Genomic DNA, 21,780 nt, shown 5'->3' on the forward strand with positions numbered 1-21,780 from the left:
CGCCAAACCAAGGCGCCACCCAGGGATCCCAACCCATCCATTTTCAAAAGAAGAGCTGGATTCAGAAAAAAAAAAAAAAAAAAAAAAAACTTCTGAGTTTACTTCCAGAACTAATTATCTGATTTAGATTCTAAGCTACATGTTTCAGTAAGATTAAATAGTAACATAGGGAATATTAGAATTACTGCTATATGTGCTTTCTTTTCATCTCCTTCCTGCCATGTTCCTTGACCCAGTGACATAGATACACAGTCTAAACATGAGTCCCCGAAAATTCAGTAATAAGGACTCACAATCCAGATTCCATCAAATTCTATTTTGTTGTGGAAAAGCTCAAATTCCTTTGCCCACCAAACAGCACAGCTAGGGTTGGTATAATCAGGAAACACAGTTTTTCCAGGCCAGACCTAAGGTAGAAAAAGAAAAACATTGACAAGAGTCAATTAAACGAATATAGGATAAAACAGTATTTTGCAAAGAGATTCCCAATATGGTCATGGCAATGGAGATATCTAGGCACAGGCTTTTTCCAGTTGGGAATGGGAAGCACCCCAAATACTCAATAATAATAAATGTCAGGTGGACTCAATTGGTCATATGAGGAAAAACTTATTTTAAAAACCAATAAAGCCCCAAATAAATGAATCCACAGACACAGGCATCATCTACATTGTTCATCTTTGCCTCTGCTACACCTTCCCCCTCACTTTCTCTAGTTCCAGGCCCAAGAACAGCAAATTCAGGAAAGTCCTATCCAAGTGTCCACTGAGCTGTCACAAGTTGTGGGTTCAGAGCATCATTTCCTCTTCTGTATTTCCTGCCACCCACGTCCTCTCAGACACTGTGCGTGTTTGGGACAGCAGAGATCTTAGAAGTGAACCAGGAGATCACACCCTCGTGAAAACATGGACAAACAAAAGTTTGATGAAGTAGTCAAATTGGTCAAGTATTACAAAGGAGAGGAATGAACCAGTTCCATTGGACCTGGTGATTAGGAGGTATGTGGTGGCATCCGTCAGGGCAGCACCAGTGCCATGAAGCCTACTGTCAGCTGGAGAGTGAAGGGGACATGAGGACATGAGTATTCAGGGTGCAGGCTACTGTTCAAAGGGATTCAGCCGTGGGGGGCATGCATGAGCTAGAGGTGTCTAGGTGTCTAGGGATGAAGAGACAGGAACAAGTTTATCCCCAGCATATATAAGGCATTTGAAAGTGTCAAGGCAACTACACACACACACACACAAACACACACACAAACACACACACACTCTGCCACAGTGGCCCCCACCAGAAGTCCCGAGGTCCCCCATTCAGTTACCTCTCCAATGAGCGGCGTCAACCCATCTGAAGCATTCACCCATATCTTTGCACCTGAACCCCTGTCATATGGGCCGTAAGGATTGCTGGGGGAAGAGTTGTTGGAGATGGCTGGATCCTAAGAAGAGGAAAGAAACAATGAAGGACTCAGCTTCAAGCTCGAGGCACAGAAAGGAGACTGGAAATTGAGGGTCAATGGAGAAAGAGGTGGCTGCAAAGGTAAGAAAGAGCAAGCCACTGATCTTGGGGAAAGAGAGGATGACACGTACCACAATGATGACCAATTTCTGACCGTCATTGTGTAACTCCTTAACAAACTCAGGGAAGCCTTTATAATTTACTGGATCATAAGTGAAGTCCTTCCTCTCATGCATATAATCAATATCGGCATGCTGCACGTCCTAAAAGTGTAGGCAAAGTCCACAATTTAGCACTCAGGAATTTCCCTGTTCAAATGACTCAGTCAAATGATCACTGTTAAGACCCCCATACACACTGACTCTGCGCTGGGCTAGAAACCAGGTTCTAGATCAGTCCCTGGCATCGAAATGTTTCTTCTCCATTAGTAATTTCAAAAACAGACGATCCATTGTATCCCCTAAGGCCTGATCCGCCCCCCCCCCCCCCCCCCCGGAATCAGGTTAACTGCATCACCAGGCCTTGTTGCACTCCAGCACTAAAAGCCAATCTAACAAATCATAACAATTATAACAAATGGCTATCAAAATTATATGCATACCTAAATCCTACCCCATCCACAAGCTGAAAGGGAGAAGAGACAGTTTGTCCCATGTCTCTGTCATTTTACTGCCCCATGTTTTGTTTCGTTGCCTTTCTTCTAACTCAAGTTTTCTTTGGCACTTATTTTTTTCCTAATTTTACCTGTATGATAATAGTGGTGCCCAGAATGAAATTGATTCTTACTCAAGATCTATGTGTCTGCCTTCAAGGGAAAGGGGTATGGGAGAGAAGGATTATTCCAGAGACTACTGGGCTTTCTCCTTTGCACCTCCTGAAAAGCCTTACTCTCCATGATAGAACAGATATGTTCAAGTTGAGCCATTCGAAATATAAAGATATTCTATTATTATGTTTATGTACTATGTGCTTTTGCTCACTTAAACTAGGAAAGAAATGCTTTGAGAACTAAAATTAAAAAATATAAATGTAGTCAATATGGTAAGCATACGAAAATGTTACTAATAAAATGTTATAAGAAAAACCGATATAAACAGATTGCCTCCAAACCCCAAAATTGTGGTCTCTAAGTATTATTTCCTATGAAAAAATGGGTTCCTTAGGGGAATGGCCGGCCCAGCAAAAAAGTCTAGCATTCTGAATATGTAAAATTCTTTTTATTATATATTAAAAAAAAAAAAAACTCCAGGAGAGAAAGCATAAGCAGTTGTTCTTATTCCCCAAGGGAATTCCTTTATTTCTGGAGGATGTTTAAAGCCTGACTTACATAAGGGAGCCGAGCCACACGGTTTCTCTGCACGACTTCCCTCATGCTCTCTAGCGTTCCATAATCATAACGACTGAGATGAAATCCAAGGGCCCAATATGAGGGAAGGGCAGGCCGTCCAATGAGCTAAAAGAAGTACGCGAAATAAAAGTTAGCAAATACTCTATCTGTAACAAAATTTTGTAAGCATTGGTTTTGGGGGCACAAGACATACTCCAATTTCCAATACACCATTTCATTAATGTTGGAATGTTAGCCTAGTGTTCTAGCCCCTCTATAAATCACTGAGGGTAAGATAGATTTGTAGTAGCAGATTTATAATAGCTACTTCCAACTGCAGATTTTTGTGCCTCACATCTGCATATTAAATTTACTTTTCTTTGTATGATTTAGGATTTATTTCCTCAGTCATCGTCATGATATTGTAAGTTTACCTCTAGGTACTCTTGAACAACTTGCTCTGGAGTGTTTCCCAAAAACACATAGAAGTCCAGAATGCCCCCGATGGTGCGGTAAGTGATGGCTGGGGTGGGCTGGAGGGCAACCTCTTGCAAGATTTAAAAGTGAAAAACATAAAAATTAGAATTTACTCTAGAGTAATAACTGCAAAGTTTTAGACCAAAGGATAGCCAATCATTTGAATATTAAGAAGGTGAATCTAATGCCTCAAATTTTGTATACAAAGGGACACATTCTGATGATCAAGTCCACCCTCGCAGCACAAGAGAGGCAAAGCCTTTGATCTGTGACAGGTTTTGATTAATCGGTGACTGGAGTGTCTTCACTACTGTATCAGGACTCAGGCTTTCATGAAAAAGCACTCAGTTTTGTGAAGGGGTCCAGAATAAGCCACTATAGCACAGAAATTATTTTAAGCTGAAGACATTTGAGTTTCTGAAATCCGTAATCAGCCAAAAAGCAGAGCTTTCCAAATAAACTCAGTTGTCATAAATTCCTACCCCTGAAGCAACTCTATCTTCTCTGAGACAATACGTTGGCAGGACACCCAAAGAGACATTATCATGAGAATATCCTATCCACCAGCAGTTCTCCTAAAGGCTCATTTATCTTTCCCAAAAGTCATTTGTTTTTCCATAAGTACCCTTTCTTCCCCCTCCTATTTACATATCAAGGTGGGATATAAGCCCCAAATTCTAACCACCCCTCTGAGAAGTTACTCTGCTGAGCGCTCTCCTGTGTACCTATGTGACACATGTAAATAAACTGTCATGTCTCTTGCTAACCTATCTCTTGTCCCTTTGACTCACAGCCCCCAAATACTGGACCTGCGAGGGCAGAGGAAAAGTTTTTCCTTTTTTTTTTTTTTTTTTTTGCATTCAGCTTTTATTTATTTATTTTTTATTGGGGTTCAATTTGCCAACATTTAGCATAACACCCAGTGCTCATCCCGCCAAGTGCCCCCCTCAAGTTTTTCTTCTCTGACATTCACAACTACAAAACCCGTTGCTCCTGCCCCATACCCCATCACCATTGCAAGAACACAGCCCAATTAGACACACTGAGGTACTAGCCTCAGCGAATCTCACATCAGGCAAAAGCCAAGCTAAAAAAAGTCAGAGACAACATTGTTTTCATGTTATTTTGTGGAAAATATCAGATTGCAAAAAATTAGAAATTTAAAACATAAATCTCTGATCCTTCATTTGTAGATTGTTTGAGACTCACTCTAGGTGATCTAAAATGCTTCTAAAATACAGAATAGTCTAAGAATTGACTGAGATAGTACAAGGATTGTACAGTTTCAGGGTGTTGGAAGGAACCAGAAAACAAGTGAAGACAGGCTTTGAACATTACAAGTTCAAAATCTATCTAAGCCTCAATAACAATTCTCAGAGAAGTCTCCCCATAGCCTCGGTTTGCATTTAGGAAAAAAGGCTTCAAGATCTACTGAATGTAGTCTTCGATCATAAGAACAACTCACACAGAGTATCTAGGATCCTGAGAACTTGCTCTTTAAGCCTGTCTTCACTTGTTTTCTGGATCCTTCCAACACCCTGAAACTGTACAATCCTTGTACTATCTCAGTCAATTCTTAAGACTATTCCGTATTTTAGAAGCATTTTAGATCACCTAGAGTGAGTCTCAAACAATCTACAAATGAAGGATCAGAGATTTATGTTTTAAATTTCTAATTTTTTGCAATCTGATATTTTCCACAAAATAACATGAAAACAAATTACTAGAAAAGGGTTCGTGTACACACTTGGATGCTACAGCAATGTTTACTTTCCATTTCTATATTCATTTTACTGTAGACCTGAAACAGTCTGTGAACCATCCATAGGCCATGCTTTGAGTAGCTCTGATCCAGTCCATTGATTCTCAGTTGAAAAGAGGTAGGGATCAATATCCTATCAACCCTGGGAGATTCTAATACATCTCCTCTACCCCTGTGGTGACTGATTCATTGCCACTGAGATCCATTGTTACTGGTGCAAGCAGAAAAAAAACTGGAGCATCACTGATCCTGTCTAAACCTTCAAAGATGGGGAAGCTAGCTACTTTCTGGAATCCCTATAATGTTACATTGTTTGGTCTTAAACAAATTGGTCTTACTGTGTATGACTCTTGCGACTCCACTTTGCCTTGCTACCTGTGGATTAACAGAATGAAATATTCATTGCTCTGTTGTAGCTACCTAGTTAGGCCCATTAGGCCCAAGGCATTTGGCTGTTTTCTTACGAGCATTTCTATCAACCCCTCTACTGGATGAAAGTCTAAAGGACAAGAACAAATTAGTAGAAACTGCCTCTGAGTAAATTATAGGAAAGGCTTAGTTGCTTTTAACTCTGCAATAGAAAATATTCTAAAAGAAGCGACCAGAGTCAAGAAAATCATTAGCTAGGAGAAAAAGCCCTACTCATGGCCACCATATAACAAAAGGTAATGAACTACAGATGGGACAATCAGAGAACATGCAAGCCCCTGAGCTATGGCTTGGCCATTCCTAAAAGGCTCCATTCCTTTTATCACAGTGCTGAAAATTGTTCTTATGCATCTTTTCCATGAATATGCCTTTAGTATTTTACCCATGGCATTGCTGTTCATTAGAAACACTCCAAAGGACAATCCACTAGCATCTTCAAGACACAGGAAGAATGTCTGTGCACCATACAAGTTAGTTCCATCCTGCAGAAAGAAAATTAAAAATACAAATTTACCATCTAATAACCTAAACCCCAAACATCTGGAAATGACTTAAGAAATCAGTGTTGGGACACCCTGGGTGGCTCAGTGGTTGAGCGTCTGCCTTCAGCTCAGTATGTGATCCCAGGATCCGGGATCAAGTCCCACATGGAACTCCTTGCAGAAAGCCTGCTTCTCCCTCTGCCTATGTCTCTGCCTCTTTCTCTCCCTGTGTCTCTCATGAATAAATAAATAAAATCTTAAAAAAAAGAAATCAGTGTTAATCATACGAATAATTGTCAGGGAACTCATGGTCAAAGAAGACACAAATAAATCTATAAAATATCAAGTCTATTTTTGGTTTATGTCAACCAAGTGAATTAGTACCCTCTTTTTAAATTGAGCCAGTTATGACCATTTATCTCATAGAAAGGTGAGCTTGTGATATATATTAAAATGTGAGAGAACAAGAACTTTGAAACTGTGGTTCAAAAAAATTAATTCCCTCAAAAAGGCTTAACCTAACCCCATCTGCAAAAGCTCTGTCAAGCCTTAATATGAATCAGACATCTCTCTAAAGTGCAACTAGATGGAGCTCTACTCAAGATATCTGGTCTTCTAGTCTTTAGAACCTAGACTTTAGAACTTAAGCTAATCTTCCAAGACTTTAGAAGAATAGGTCTCAACCTGGGGCTGCATCCCAGTCCAATTAAAACAGAATCCCTGGGGGTGTAAGCAGGCATTGATATTTTGTTAAATTTCTCCAGGAGATTCTAATCAGTAGCCATGTTTGAAATCACTGCTCTGGACCAGCATTTCTCAAATTTTGGTGTGAATAGAAATTACATATGAATTTTAGTTAAATGTGGACTCTAATTCAGTAAATGGAAGGAAGAGCTTAGAGCCCACATTTCTCACCTGGTGATGTCCATTTGAGTAGCAAAGGTCCCAGACTCCTTATTAAATAATTCCCAGATGAGCTTTTCTGACTCAGCACCTATTCTGTCTTTCTGGTAGGCATATGATAGAGTAAGGAGCATGGGCTTAACATTACACAGAGTTAGATCCTATTTCTGCTACTTCAAACTTTTTAAAATATTAGGCTATTTCTGAGCCTGTTCCTTGCCTGTTAAATGGAGCAAATTATACTTATTTTTAGGGGTTCTTTTGGTAAATTAGAGATCCTATATTAAAATAATCACTTAATAAATTATTCCAATTATCTTCTTTATCCAGAAGCGAATCTGCTTAATCAGGAAAGTTGCTGACCAAGATCTGTAGGTAATATTGCTGAGCCTAGACAGTAACTCTGATTTGGATTTTCACAGTCAAAGCAATATAAAAACTAAAACAAAAATGATACAATAGCAACAAAACTCTATTTATTTTATTATTTCGCTGCCCCAAACATTCTTCACACAGGAATGAGCAAGACAGTATTTTAGTTGATATTTTATCCTATTTTGTTGACAAGCCTGGTATAAGTTAGTGATTTATAAAGGTCAAACCAAAACATATGGACATAATAACCCACCTAGTGTGCAGAGTCAATATTAGTAATGTTTTCTCCACAACTAGTTAATTCCAAAGGAAAATAAAATAAAGAGTATTTGGCATTTATTGAGCACTTTTTATGTGGCAGACACGCTCTTCTAGAGACTATATGGATAAATTCCTTTAATTTCCATCACAGCCCTATGAGGAAAATATATTACCCCTGTTTTATAGATGAGAAACTGGAAACGCATAGAGGTCACTCACCCAGAACCACTTAATTGGTGAGTGGCAGTGTCATTCAAACCTACACAGCCTCAGCTTAGAATCTCACTCTTAACTATTATTCTGTACTGCCAGAAGTGACCTTCAAGAATGAGGCTGACCTTCAGTGCAGAGGGGCCCATCCTTAAAGCTTACCCCATTGGGAGTTGTGTCCCGGGCAAATATAGGCCAAGTCTTCCAATTCATATCATGCCTGTACTGTTGGTGCACCTGTTCTCCCAGACCATACACATTAGCACTGGGCAGTCGGGTGGAAAATTGCAGGAACTGATCAGCAAACAGGAGGGGTCCAATGCCTGAGTCCAGCCTAGATTCCAATGCAAAACACAGGGACAGGCAGGCAAGTAGAGTAGAGAGGACACAACCTTTCAGAAAAATGTCCTTTACATTTTAATGACTCATTATTCCCTGTTTAACTGGTCCCATTCACCCTCCTGTGATGTTCTTCCATTGACATCAAGAGATCAGGACTTCTTTTCCCCTTAAATATCCTACTACATGACCCAAATAGTCTTCTTACATGATAATAGATGTTCTGTAAATAGTTATTGGTAGATACATGGTTAGATGGATGGAGGAAAGGGAAAAATAAAGAGGAAAAAAAAATGATCATGCAGTAATAAAAATGAGAAAAAAAAAAGGAGGAAAAAGTCCAGTTCCTGGACTACAATAAATGCTTAATACCACCACCACAACATAAGAAAAAGTCGGAAGAGGAGAAGGCAAAAAAAGTATACATTTGGAGAGCCTGGTCAGCAACCATGGGCTGATGACCTTTGGGAGTCCTATTGTAATGCATACACCCTTCCTCAGGCTCACAGACCTCCCTCCCCCATGTCCTTCCTACACTGATCCCCAGAGAGGTTCTCAAAACTTACAGAACACGATTATTGCTTCTTCTGATTACTCTGATGCTAAATGGCTGTTTGGAAACCTCAACTTCATAGGTCAAGGGTGAAGCAGCATCTCCTTTAAAGGGTTGCACATGTTCATGGGGCACTTCATACCTGTCCTTGCTCTGATCAGTTAACTGCTCGGGACATGAAGGAAAAAAAAGCCAAAATGAAAGCTCAGTATTTCTAAAACAGAAACCTCCGTACCAACAGCAGTGCTTCCCAATGACTATGCTCATGGTACTGAATATGGATACTGAGCCAAATGGCATGACGTCAAAGTGGACATACCCATCATACTACCAAATGCAAATGTTTAATACTTGGGTAGAAATTAGCCTTTAGGTAGAAATATACATTGTAAGTCTACAAAACAGACTAGCTCTAGAATCGTCACAGCTGTGATCATTCTTTTTATTTTCCCTCCTGACTACATTTCACATGATATCATGGACAACTAAATGAAAGCCAAACCTCACCATTTGACTCTATAAACTATGTTCAGGAAGTTATCCCATTGAAAGAAGGCCACAAACATCTTCAACACACAGGTATGAAGTCTAATGCTGGTAGAGAAAAATGCCTCCGTCAGCAACACTGTCAACCTTGTTGCAACTGTAGCCATCAGGTAGAGAATGAGAACCTTTCAAAAAGATTTTTACAGAGGGGCACCTGGGTGGCTCAGTGGATAAGCATCTGCCTTTGGCTCAGGTCATAATCATGGGGTCCTGGGATTGAGTCTTGCATCAGGCTCCCCATGGGGAGCCTGCTTCTCCCTCTGCCTGTGTCTCGGCCTCTCTCTGTGTGTCTCTCATGAATAAATACGTAAAATCTTTAAAAAAAAATTTTTTTAAATAAATAAACCACAACCTTAAAGTGGAAGCGATTGGACGTCTGATACTCTGCTGTGAGAAGGACATTGTTGACATCATTTCCAAATAGGGATGGAGAAGGCAACCTCTTCAACTGGGCTGTGAACCCTAGTATGTAGAGGGGAAAAGGTTGTGGAAACTCACAAGCAATAGTCATGTAAAAATTAAGCTGTATGTCAAAGGGGCTGTGAAAAGGCTTTATTTCTCAAAAGAAGGGAAGCTCCTGCCTCAGGAGCTGGCTTACCTGCATTCGTTTTTACAACATCACCCTCCCCTTGATAACCATGACTCCTAGAATAGTAGCACCAGGGTACATTTATGGTCCCCTGAGGTCTCCAGCAGCACCCACGCTGATCACATGTGGCCTGAAATAAGAGATGAGTCAAATCATTCCATTTCTTTGTGGAACATTATAATTTATAAGTGTAATTTGAGGTTATGGTATCATTAAGTTCATTTTACAATGATATTTAGAGAAATTGTGCTATATCCCAGTCAATGCACAGCTTGTACTCAAAACTTATTTTTCTGGCCAATGTCCTACTCTGTTATTATTATTATATAATAACATAGGGACCACAATGCAGTCCCACATCTGCCATCACAATAAAATTGGTAACTTTATTTAAATATCCTAAACTACAATATAACTATATCACTAGAAACTCAAAATCACAAATGAAGCTTCACTTACATTGTTTTTTAAGGACTTTGTTTTATTCATAAACTTTGAAATCAAATCAGTTTTGACTTTTAAATGTCTATTACATCTGTATGTTACATATATGTGATAAATAGATACATATGTACAGACATAGTCTCTCAACTTCCCCAAAAGCAGAAACTAATTGTTCCTTGAAACCCAAAGAGATTCTAATTTTTAGTTAAGAAACCTGTCTGCTTTATACCACAATTAATGGTAATTAATTAATTAATTCAAGTGGAGACTAAAATGAATGCAATCCCTTTCTCACGGCAACTCATTTATTTGGAAGGAGCACAAGGCTAACTACAAAAAAGTACAAAGAAATCTTTCTCATGAGTGTAGATTAGACCTAATAATTTGTAACTAACAGAATAAAGAAAAAATAATAGGATGTTGCTTCTAAGATTTTAGATTACAGAAAGATGATGTCTCCTATCTGACTTGCTCTTTCCTTTGTTCTACTGGAGCCCTCATTCTGGGGGAAATGAGATGTGCTTCCATGGAACCATGGAAGTCACTTGCATGGTAAGTGACTAAGAGACATCTCTGGCCAATGGCCTTCTAGTAACTGAGACTCCCATCCAACAATCCTGAAGGATCTTGATCCTGCCAACAATCACATGAGTAAGTCTGAAGAGGATCATGCATAGTGACAGCAATGCCTTGATGGCAGTCTTCTAAAATATTTTGAGCCAAAAGCATCCAGCTATCGTAAAGCTAGATTTGCGACCATAAAAAATGTGAGAAAATAATGTTTGTTGTGTTAAGCCATTCAATTTTGGGATAATCTGCCACAAAGCAACAAGTCACTAATACATCTGCTACATATTTTGCAGGTGTAGAACCTGAGACAGGCAGAAATTCACAGAGGTGAAGTGACCAGCCAAAGGTTACTCAGTCAGCTATTGAGAAGGCAATCACCAAAACTTGGTTCTCTTGCTATCCATTGCCTTTTTTCTATACTCTGGATTTAGGTTCTGTTAAGCATGTTTTCAGGAGGACATGGCCATGCTTCACAAATGATAAGACAAAAAAATTGCTTAGATATATGGACAATTGGATCTCATCACATGCTTATTTTTATGTGAATACCAATTTAAGGATGGGAAAACAGTGCCCATCTGTGGACTACATGGATGTGGGAATCGGGCTGAAGTCTATTTCAATCAGCAGATTGTTTTTTCCTTTTAAAATCCACTCAGATGAAACCTCAGTACATCAGACAAAGAGCAATGTGCTGTAAAGGGTGTTAAACAGAATGGTTTTTGCATGCTTTTCAGGGCTTACTAATTTCTTCATTGAACTGGAAAGGACAAAGATCAAAGAATAGCCAAAGGAGCCAGAAAAGTGAATCGTCTCTGTTGGCCAACTTGAAAAGACCAGTCCCTGCAGTAGTACTAAGGAGTCATGAGAAGTGGGAAGAGAAGTGTGGTGCACATAAACAGGAGAGTAAAAGGGATGTGAAACCTAGAAAAGCTGTCATAGAGAGAAGCTCTACAAAATGATGACGTGGATAGGACTGAAGGCACACAAAAGAAAGAATTAGACCCAAGACACAAAGGTCCCTTTAAGTTCTTGTGAGAATTTAAATTTAAGAGGCATTGCTAAAATAATATAGTATTAAAGACAGTATTAAACTCAAGACAGTATTAAAAACTCAGAAGAAAAAATCCTCAGTGCAAGAAAATAAGGAAAGAAAACACGTTTGGGGACAGGGCAGGGGAAAGGTCCCTACCTGTGGGAGCAACACATAACTAAGCAGAACAAATGGAAAACACAAAATAAGACCTTAGGAAAAAAATTGTCAACTGAATGGGAAGTCACCAGAGAGGGAGAAAAACCATGAGAGACTCTTGACTCTAGGAAACAAACTGGGGTCGGTGGAGAGATGGGGTAACTGGGTAATGGGCATTAGGAGGTCACACGATTGTGATGAGCACTGGGGGTTCTACACAACTGATAAATTTTGAAGACTACACCTGAAACTAAGTATGTACTATATGGAGGCTAATTGAATTTCAATTTTTTAAAAAAATTTGTCATGTCAATTATCACGTTTTAGAAACTTAATTCAAAAGACAAAAATAGCTTATAACTACAATAATAAATTCAGCTATAATTGCTTAGAAATCAATTCAGCTAAAATGGCTCGCCTAAAATTTAAGCTCACAAAAGTGTGTAAGAATAAAAGGGGAAAAAACAGGTATGTGAATAGGACCCTAATTAAAGGCTAGTGTTGCTATAGCAATATCTGACAAATAGGTCTCAAGTAAAAATGCACTATTAGGGAGACGGAGTCACTATAGGATGACAAAAGGTTCAACGCGCCAGGAAGATGTGACATCGCAAATTGATATTCACCTAAGAAATAAGACTCAAGTATTTACAGAAAATTTTTAAAGTATCACAGGGTAAAACCGAAGAAGATAGTATATGATGGACTATTTTCAAGGAGCTAGCTCAATAATTGACAAAGTACATAACAAGGTAAAGATGTTGTACTTTATTTTTTACTTATTTTACATTTTACATGATGGATATATACAGGCTTTTTTTTACCAACACAAAGAGAGCTCAAGTGAACTCAGAGGTGGTGAGAAACTAGAGGCTGAAGACACTATGTAAGACCTAATCAAGTTCTGCTCTGCCCAAGCCCTCCCTGAGGTCTCCTCCAACCCTGATGCTTCCCCACAATTAAAAGAGAGAAAAAACAAAGAGGGAAGTAATTTATACCACAAGGAAACATGAAAGGGAAAAGAAAACTAGGGTTCAGCTTTATCTATGAACAGAAATGCAAAAGGGCACACAGCATTAATGGAACTCAGCAATATATTTGATAATGACAAGTGGCATTTCTTCTAGAAACACAAGGATCTTCTGATATCAGAAAATCCACTTTTGTAATTTACCACAATAATTTATCAAATTAAGTACACCTGATGGTCATTTAAAATCATCAGCTATTCACCATAAAATTCTTAGCAAACTGAAATAAAAAGTAACTTGGATAATGGTATCTACCAAAAGCTACAATAAGCACGTTACTAAATGGAGAAATGTCAGAAACATACCCTTTAAAATAAAAAGAATACTAGCTGACTCCTGTTCTGACTTCTTATAATTAAAAATATATTGGAGGTCTTAAAAAAATATATATTGGAGGCCTTAACAATACAATGGGCCAAGAAAAGAAAGATAATTTATGAGACTAAAAAAGAATAAAGCCAAATTATCATTATTTCCAGATATAATATTGTCCATGTAGAAATCCAAGATTTATAGAGATGAATTTAAAATCTCATTATTATTTTAGATACTTTATTTTCTTCTGAAGGTTGTATCCTTTTCCCAAATGCAAGGGGAAAAGGGTCAGAATTGCCACAATGGAGTGAGGAGGCTAGAGGAAGAGCAGGTTTTAGCACATATGGGAGATCAAGAGTTCAATTTTGACATGTTTGTTTTGAAATACATTTTATTTTATTTTTTTTTAATTTTTTAATTTTTAAAAAATTTATTTATTTATTCATGAGAGATACAGAGAGAGAAGCAGAGACCCAGGCAGAGGGAGAAGCAGGCTCCATGCAGGGAGCCCGATGCAGGACTCGATCCCGGGACTCCAGGATCACACCTGGGGCGAAGGCAGGAGTTAAACCTCTGAGCTACCCAGGGATCCCCTGAAATACATTTTAGATACCTGAATGAGAAAGGTGAATTGGCAGTTGCATACATAAATGTGGAATTCAGGGAAGTGATTTAGGCCAAAGACATTAACTGTGATACATAAGTACAGAGGAGTTGCCATCTGTAGGCAGGACCCTGAATAAAATCATCATAGATTGAATACAGATAGAGAAGAAATTGTGGGATCCCTGGGTGGCGCAGCGGTTTGGCGCCTGCCTTTGGCCCAGGGCGCGATCCTGGAGACCCGGGATCGAATCCCACGTCGGGCTCCCGGTGCATGGAGCCTGCTTCTCCCTCTGCCTGTGTCTCTGCCTCTCTCTTTCTCTGTGACTATCATAAATAAATAAAAATTAAAAAAAAAAAAAGAGAAGAAATTGTGCAATATTTGGAGGTCATATAGAAGAGGAAGCATGAGGAAAGGAGACTGAAAAAAGAAGTGGCTTTCAGGTTAGCCACAAAGTGTATGTGATGTCCTGTGAAGAGAGCTGTTCATCCAGAATTGGTCTTTGGATAAAATGGTGACATGAGCAGCAGCCACAATTGCCAAGACAATAGTGAGCTGAGAATTTCTGCTTCCGTCTGGGTTCAAGCTACCCACACTATAGCTCTTTTCGGATCATCCTTGTTGCCTCAAGGTATGGCGTTCACAGATTCTCAGCTTCCGTGGACAGGAGACTATCTGAGCCAACTAAACAAGCAGTTAGTAACAGTTGGGGGATTGTGTTATTAGGTGAGAAATTTCGGGGGGGGGGGAGAAAAACACATTCAGAGTAAAAGTTGAAGGCTAGAAGCCACACAAATTCATTATTAAAACCCATCTTATGCCCTATGCTGATGGAAACTTATTTATTAGAACTTTAGTTCTCTACATTTCAATAAAATATGTGATATGAATGAATATTCCTTTAGAACCTTCAAAATGCCCTCACAGTGTCTTCTTATCTCCTGCTGATAGGCTTGTACAGATAAAACTAAACCTTATCAGAGTAGAAAATACTTGCGACATATATAATAAAGATATGAATTAGAATCCAAGGGTGTTGGGGTGGCTCAGTTGGTTAGGCATCTGTCTTCAGGCCATGATCCCAGGGTCGTGGGAGGGAGCCCCTAGTCTGTCTCCCTGTTCAGTGGGGAGTCTGTTTCTCCCTCTGCCCATCTAGCTCCCTCTGCTCGTGCTCTTTTGCACGCACACTCTCTCTATCAAAAAAAGGAATTGGAATCCAGAATAACACAAATAAGAAACTTGTACAAATCAAATATTTTAACATAAAAGAGAAATTGTTGCCCTATACACTTAAAGATACATGTTTAAGAAGAAATCAGTTATTAATCAGAAACTTCCTCAGAAGTAATTCCACATGTCTTTCCACATGTGAGTTGAAAATAATCTCCTGATAAGATTATGCATACTTTGGAATTCGTGCATTATTAGGTCATCAGGAAGCAGCAGATCTAAGATAGAAAAAACAATCAAGACCTCAGCAACTGTAGCATTTCGAAAAAAAGCAGGCAAAGTTGCAAGGGCAAATGCAAGCAGGTACCAAGGAAGGATCTCAGGTGTAGAGAAAGTCAGCAGCATTAGCCAGCTCCTGCCACTGGAGGAAATGGGCACGGGCTTCCTTCTGGCTGCACTGGGCTTTGCTCACCTGGCCCTGCCAACCCTAGTGCTGGCTCTACTAACCCCATGAAGCCCCATCCTGCTCTGTTCTGTATTGTCCGGGGCATTCTGCAGCCTTTACAGTTACTGATGCCTACTCTGAGCAAAATAAGCATTTCTCTGCTGCTGTTTAAAATGGCTGCAAGTTCCCTGACATACTTCCCATCAGGAGGTGGGATCTTTGCTCGTTCCCTTGACTTGAGGCTGGCGGATGTGAGCAACAGATTGCAGCAAACGTGCTGCTGTGTGGGTTCTGGGCTTTGTCTTTAGAGGACCAGTAGCTTCATTGTGTCACTCCCATGGAAGGAATCCATGGCCCTGCTATGGAAGACCACTGAGACATCGAGAGAGATCCGAGGCCATAGCACAGAAAAAGAGAGAGACCCAGGGGAGGTCAGTCCTCTTCACCATCTTCACCAAGGTGCTGAGCATGTCAATGAAGATATCTTGGATCCCCTGGACCAGATCAGCCACCTGCTATATAGCATCAAGTAATCCCCGTCAACACCATATGGAGCAGAACCATCCACACCAACCCTGCCCAAATCTCTGACCCATAAAATCATGAAATATAGTACAATGACTGTTGTTTTAAGCCACGAATTCTGGCTCACTTTGCAGGAGTAGATAAATGGAGAGTCTGGGCTCTAAGAAAGAGGGGGACTTAGAACAATTTTAGCTAGGCTGGTGTTTAGTCCAATATAGAGAGAATCTAGGGTAGATAAGGAGGAGCTGGGCTCACAGTTTTCCAGCTCTTCCCACAAAAGCAGTATCACTGGCCTTCAGGAGATCCCCAAAGCATTGACTTGCACTCATTCAAATAAAATAGATTCCATATCCAACTATAAATACATTTTTAAAATATCTAGCTTCCGCATTTTTTCTGCCTTCTGTTGTTATAGGTAACAAAGACTTTACTTTCTAAAAAGCCAGTGGATGGGATGCCTGGGTGTCTCAGTGGTTGAGTATCTGCCTTTGGCTCAGGTCACGATCCCAGGATCCTGGGATCAAGTCCCACATCAGGCTTCTTGAAGGAAGCCTGCTTCTCCCTCTGCCTGTGTCTCTGCCTCTCCTTCTGTGTCTCTCATGAATAACTAAATAAAATCTTTTAAAAAAATAAAAATAAAAAAATAAAAAGCCAGTGGAACATGATGTTGTGAACAAAAGAACCAGAGAGTCTCAGTACAAGGACAATGAGTAAAATAAGGAAAAGTATACCTTTTTCAAACAATGGGAGAAATTTTAGAAGTTAAAAAACACTTTATGATAAAGGAATTCCAAATCACCTTCTAGTCATCAAACTATTACCTATTTTTATAGCCAGTATCTTTGGACAAATGAATGAATAAGTAAAATTAACCTCAAATCGGTGAAATCCCGTAATTACAGACTATTATATAATACACGCATTTCGAGTCAGGTTTTACAAGTTACCTTGGGCACTTCCTTCCATCCCAAAGTGAGGTCTGGTGGCAAAGACTTTCAAAAACATGCCACTCTGTAATTCTGAAAATCCAGACTTTCTAGTCCCCCCAATAACACTAAAGTGAATGTTCAGAACTTTAGAGGTGAATATTCTAAAATCGTGGAAAGCACAGAGTTTAGTATAATTCCTGGCTCATGCTCAGCATGCATTTGTTTAATGGACAGATTTACCTGAGCACGCTGCCTCATTTCACTGACAAAGATTTGACAGTCTGCAAGGAAACAAGTCTTAGTGATCAAGTCACAGAGTTCTTCAGGTGCAAAGCCAGGACTAGAATCAGGTACTGGTGCCCCTCTAACATGCTGCTGTCCAAGGGCTACACTATTAACTCAAGGATAAAGCATAAACTTGTCTGTATACAGGGTTTGACAGCCCACTGCTCTTCCTAGCACCAAATAATGGCTCTTAACTAATGTTGTGTAAACACAGAGTAATTTTGAAGGTGGAGACTCATAATGATCTTTGCAAAATGCAATTTGCTTGCTGATATTCATAAGACTTGATCCATTAAACACTTCTTGATTTAAAAAAGTGGAATTTGCAAAAATATATCACAAGCCAACAAGTATATAATACGTAGATAATTACCCAGTGTGTCTGCTATAAAATATGACAAAATTTCTGAATAAAAAACATGGTAACTTCTCAAATATCATCATAAAGATTATCACTACTACTAGTGTTATCCATAGAAAGGACTTACTGTAAACAGTTCTCAGTTTACCCATTCTAAAAGTTAGTCAGGATATGCAGGTTTATTTTAAGCATGTAAACCTGCTCTTCCGTGTTTATACAATATATTCTAATCCTGGCAACCAGTGAGTTTTAAATTACTGTCTATGGGCTCTTTCCTGAGCTGAGTATCTGGAATTGATTGTCTTTCTGCTTCCAGCCATCAATGGGATCTTTCAACTCTTGAATCGTGGGTAAAAGTTCTGAATTTAGCTAAAAGGCCTCAAGATGAGGTAGAAAGTGATATGCTGTTTCGGAATGGATAGATTTCAGATAAGTATAGAGAGTTGTCTCTAAAATCTGCACAGGAGATGGCCTATATGCAGCTTTAGAGGCACAAAATTTAAATCCAGTCAAAGATGACAGATTGAGATATTTGAACTCGACCCAATCAATAAACAGTAATAAAGGCTATTAGTATTCAAGTTGAGTAGTAATTTGAGTTGAAATGAAAGTAGGATGTTCAAGAGGGTAATTTTAATCCCATGTGTAATGAAATAGACAGAGGAGAAAAAATTCAGAGAGGCACTGGGGAGTCTCTGGGAGTAATCATGAGGTGGTAAAGGGCCAGCATGACCAAAGTGAGAAGGGGAATAAAGTGCTTATTCTGGGAGACATTGTTAAGGAAACTGTTTAAAATATATAAAATATTGACCAAAGTGCTTGAAGGGACGAGCCAGGCAAGAGTTCTGCTGTCTCTGCTACGAAGACAAGAAGCATAACAGAGGTATGAACAGAATCTGATGGTTGAGGAGAGAAATAAGATTTGGTGAAGGGTGACGAGTTCAGGAGAGGTGATCAAGGGACACCCAAGTGAGATGCCCTGCAACCAGCTGCAAGCCCAGAACTAAACATCAGAGGCAGAGATTTTGATGACTGAGTCATCCTTTTTTTCCCCACCGAGACTCGAGGAAAGGACTCTTGGAGTTCTTTCTCTCCCAAAATATCTCCCAAGAGTATTCTATGGGGCTTGACAGATTCATAGGATTCCCTCCCATTATTGGGAGTTAGAAACAATGAGATCTACAACAAAGAATTATCTGAAGGGAAATTTATACTGTTAGTTCCTCATAAGTAACCCTGGAGGAGACAAAGAGATAGGATTGATAAAATGTCACAGCAATGGCCTCCACACTGGAACATTCCACTAGCCTCGTATCAATTTCATAATTTCTTTCCACTCCCTTACTCCACACAGCCATGTACTTCCCTTTAACATGTACATTATATAAATACATCATTATCCATAGACTCAGCCTCTCAACAACACTCTGGGGCAGCATATAGTACCCAGGATATTTAAAACATGCACCAAAATACATAAGATATATCTTCTATGAAGAAACAGGCCATTGAAAGTACTCCCAGAACATTTCTCTCTGGCTGAGCTAAAGAGGAGGCAAGTGAATGAATGTCAAGGTCACAGATTGATTGGTCAAAATATAGAAAATATAGAAAAAGGCAAAGTTCATTTATTAAACTATAATCTCGATACCAGAGAATTTATTTAAAGGGTTTGGGCTAAAACACCAAAGAAACGTTACTAAGGCAATAATGACATCTGAAGTTCAATAGTCAATATCAAGCTTGGATGCTTTAGGAGAGTGAATAGACTTAGGGTGCATTAGAGTCTTCTAGCTGGCCTCCCGAGCAACAAGGTTCCCAGCACACTGTGAGAGGGGCAAGTGAATGGGTGTGGATCAACCTTCCGCAAACCAAGTGTGCCAAACATCCTGCTTAGATGTGGCATATCTAGACCACAACTTCCCTTTCCTATTGACAAACCAGTACATTAATGGTCCTCTCTCATCAAGCTCTAATTTACCTTACAGTCTCAGGCAATATCTTCTCTCTGGCACCCACTCTGTATCTTGGCCATATGGGACCATTTGATATGTCATGTGTGTTCCCCACAATTTTCTCGTCCATCACTTTGTTTACATTCCTCTTCTATCTTGAATCCACTTTCCATTCCTCCTATTTGTGTCAAAATCCTCCTTATCTTTAACTCCACACTGTCATCTCAATAATATTATCTTCTAATCTGTGATCCCCATCATATTTCTTTTATATCTTATGACTTTTGTTTCATATGCCAGTTATTTATTTACTTATCTTCTCTACAAGAATCTATGAGAAGAAAAATATTTCATTTAATTGAGCCTATCATCCCAAATGCTGAACTTTGACATCTGGCCCCATACCAAAGTGCTCTGCTTTTTCTTTCTTCCTGTTATTTTCTTTTTCCTTTATTCCTGTTTTGATGTTCTCTTTTCTTTGTTTCTAATTACATGATTCTATTCAGCCTTAAATGGCTGTCCCTAGCTGCTATGTATCACATCAAAAACTAGCCTCCTCTACCTGACTTCCAAGGTCTTCCAAAATTTAAATCCACCTTTCCTGTTCAGTTTTGTTTCTTCCTACTCCCAGATGGCAACTCTCTTCACTATTCTAAGAGAAGGTCAAGTTCGTTTCAGTCAGGCTAAGATGCCAGATAAAGGGAACTAAATACTATGATATTCTTGGTAAGTTAAGTTGGTCTAACTGGAAAAATTTTCTACTTTAGCAGACTTACTGCTCAGGCTGCTACCCTTTGGTGCCATAAACAGCTAGTCAGGGCACTGTGTCATCCTGTCTAGGAATTTCCTGATCCTTAACTATCGGTAAGATTGGGTCTCTCTCTTGCCTTCAACATAGTACCTGTACTTCCTGAATAGTTCTATCCCATCACTCTGCTCCAATCTTAGGCATCTTCTCTACACCAAGCTACTTATCTGGCTCTGATTCCCTTCTCTGCCTTAACTTCACACTTCCCCCAACCCTGGTCCATCACATCTTACGGCTGATCTCATCTGTTCTCTCTCGGCTGCAATGGTTCTCCTTGACTCAGCATCTATGCCCAGTCAGTCAACACCAAAGTCTCAAACTATAACAATTCCCACTTTCCACAGTTCCCCTCTCTATGACTGGGGCTGAATTATGTCCCCAGAAAAGCCATATTGAAGTCCTAATCTTTACCCCTCAGATCATGATCTTATTTGGGAGTAGGACTGCTGCAGATGTAGTTAGTTAAAATGAGGTCATAGTGGAATAAGGTAAGTCCTTAATCCAATATGCCAAGTATTCTTATTCAAATGGGAAATTTGAACAGACACACACATAGGGGGAACCCACGTGAAGACAGAAATTGGAGTGATGCAGCAACAAGCCAAGGAATGCCAAGGATTGACTGTTACTACCAGAGGCTAGGAGAGAAGCATGAACAGCTTCTTCCTGAGAGCCCTCAAAAGGAATCAACCCTGCCAACATCTTGATTTGGGACGTGTAGCCTCCAGAAATGTGAGAGAGGAAAAAAAAAAAAAAAACAGAAAAGAAAAAAATGTCTTTTGGTGTTAGGACCTTCAGAAAAACCAAAACAGCAACTCTCAAGACCATTACAGATTATTCCAGCCTACTAATAATAGGATGGCTAGAGAGATCAATGTGAGCGTGCCATGTGCCCAGGTAACACATGCAGCCAGTATCCTATCTGTGTCTGATACAAATCTGCCATTTCACATCAGTGGACTTCACTCAGAAGCCTATATTTTGTTTTCATTCATTCTTAGTGTGAAAGGTGATTGATATTGTGTGTGTAATGAACTTTACAACCATAATAATCAGCTGGACTTCAGCTGATGATCAGGAAATACTGCCATAAAATAAAGACCAGATGACTGCACTATCTTTAATCTGGTATTTATTACCTTCTTCCTTCCAAAACATGTCTCCTAAAATTTAGTCCTTATTCTAAATGTTTTTTGCTTGTATATGACTTTTCATTGTAGATCCTAGATAGACTTTGGGAATCATGAAAAGAGAGAGACAGAGAAAAGGTGAGAAACAGAGACAGTAACAAAGTCAGAGAGAACTAGTAACTGAGTAGTGTTGCCAGATAAAAGACAAATCCATTTTTAATAGAAGTTCCAAATCTTGCCTGGGACACTCATGCTAAAAACGTATTCATGATTTATCTGAAATTCATATATATATATTTTTTATTTAT

The 21,780-nt window shown here is 39.4% G+C and overlaps 1 protein-coding gene across 3 annotated transcripts in view; it reads right to left on the reverse strand.

The window, feature by feature from the left end:
• The window catches only part of MGAM (maltase-glucoamylase), a 136,725-nt gene that overhangs the window by 51,285 nt on the left and 63,660 nt on the right, over positions 1 to 21,780 (reverse strand). For all 3 annotated transcript variants that reach the window (XM_072762837.1, XM_025982204.2, XM_072762836.1), the window contains 10 exons: positions 9,718 to 9,838; positions 9,472 to 9,581; positions 8,587 to 8,738; positions 7,844 to 8,015; positions 5,833 to 5,932; positions 3,217 to 3,329; positions 2,783 to 2,908; positions 1,587 to 1,718; positions 1,319 to 1,435; positions 294 to 407 (listed from right to left, as the gene is read on the reverse strand). In XM_072762837.1, the coding sequence (XP_072618938.1) occupies positions 294 to 407; positions 1,319 to 1,435; positions 1,587 to 1,718; positions 2,783 to 2,908; positions 3,217 to 3,329; positions 5,833 to 5,932; positions 7,844 to 8,015; positions 8,587 to 8,738; positions 9,472 to 9,581; positions 9,718 to 9,838 (1,257 nt within the window). The remainder of the gene's footprint in view (positions 1 to 293; positions 408 to 1,318; positions 1,436 to 1,586; positions 1,719 to 2,782; positions 2,909 to 3,216; positions 3,330 to 5,832; positions 5,933 to 7,843; positions 8,016 to 8,586; positions 8,739 to 9,471; positions 9,582 to 9,717; positions 9,839 to 21,780) is intronic.

The sequence above is a fragment of the Vulpes vulpes genome, chromosome 7, assembly GCF_048418805.1.
Source record: "Vulpes vulpes isolate BD-2025 chromosome 7, VulVul3, whole genome shotgun sequence".
Classification (NCBI taxonomy): Eukaryota; Metazoa; Chordata; class Mammalia; order Carnivora; family Canidae; genus Vulpes; species Vulpes vulpes.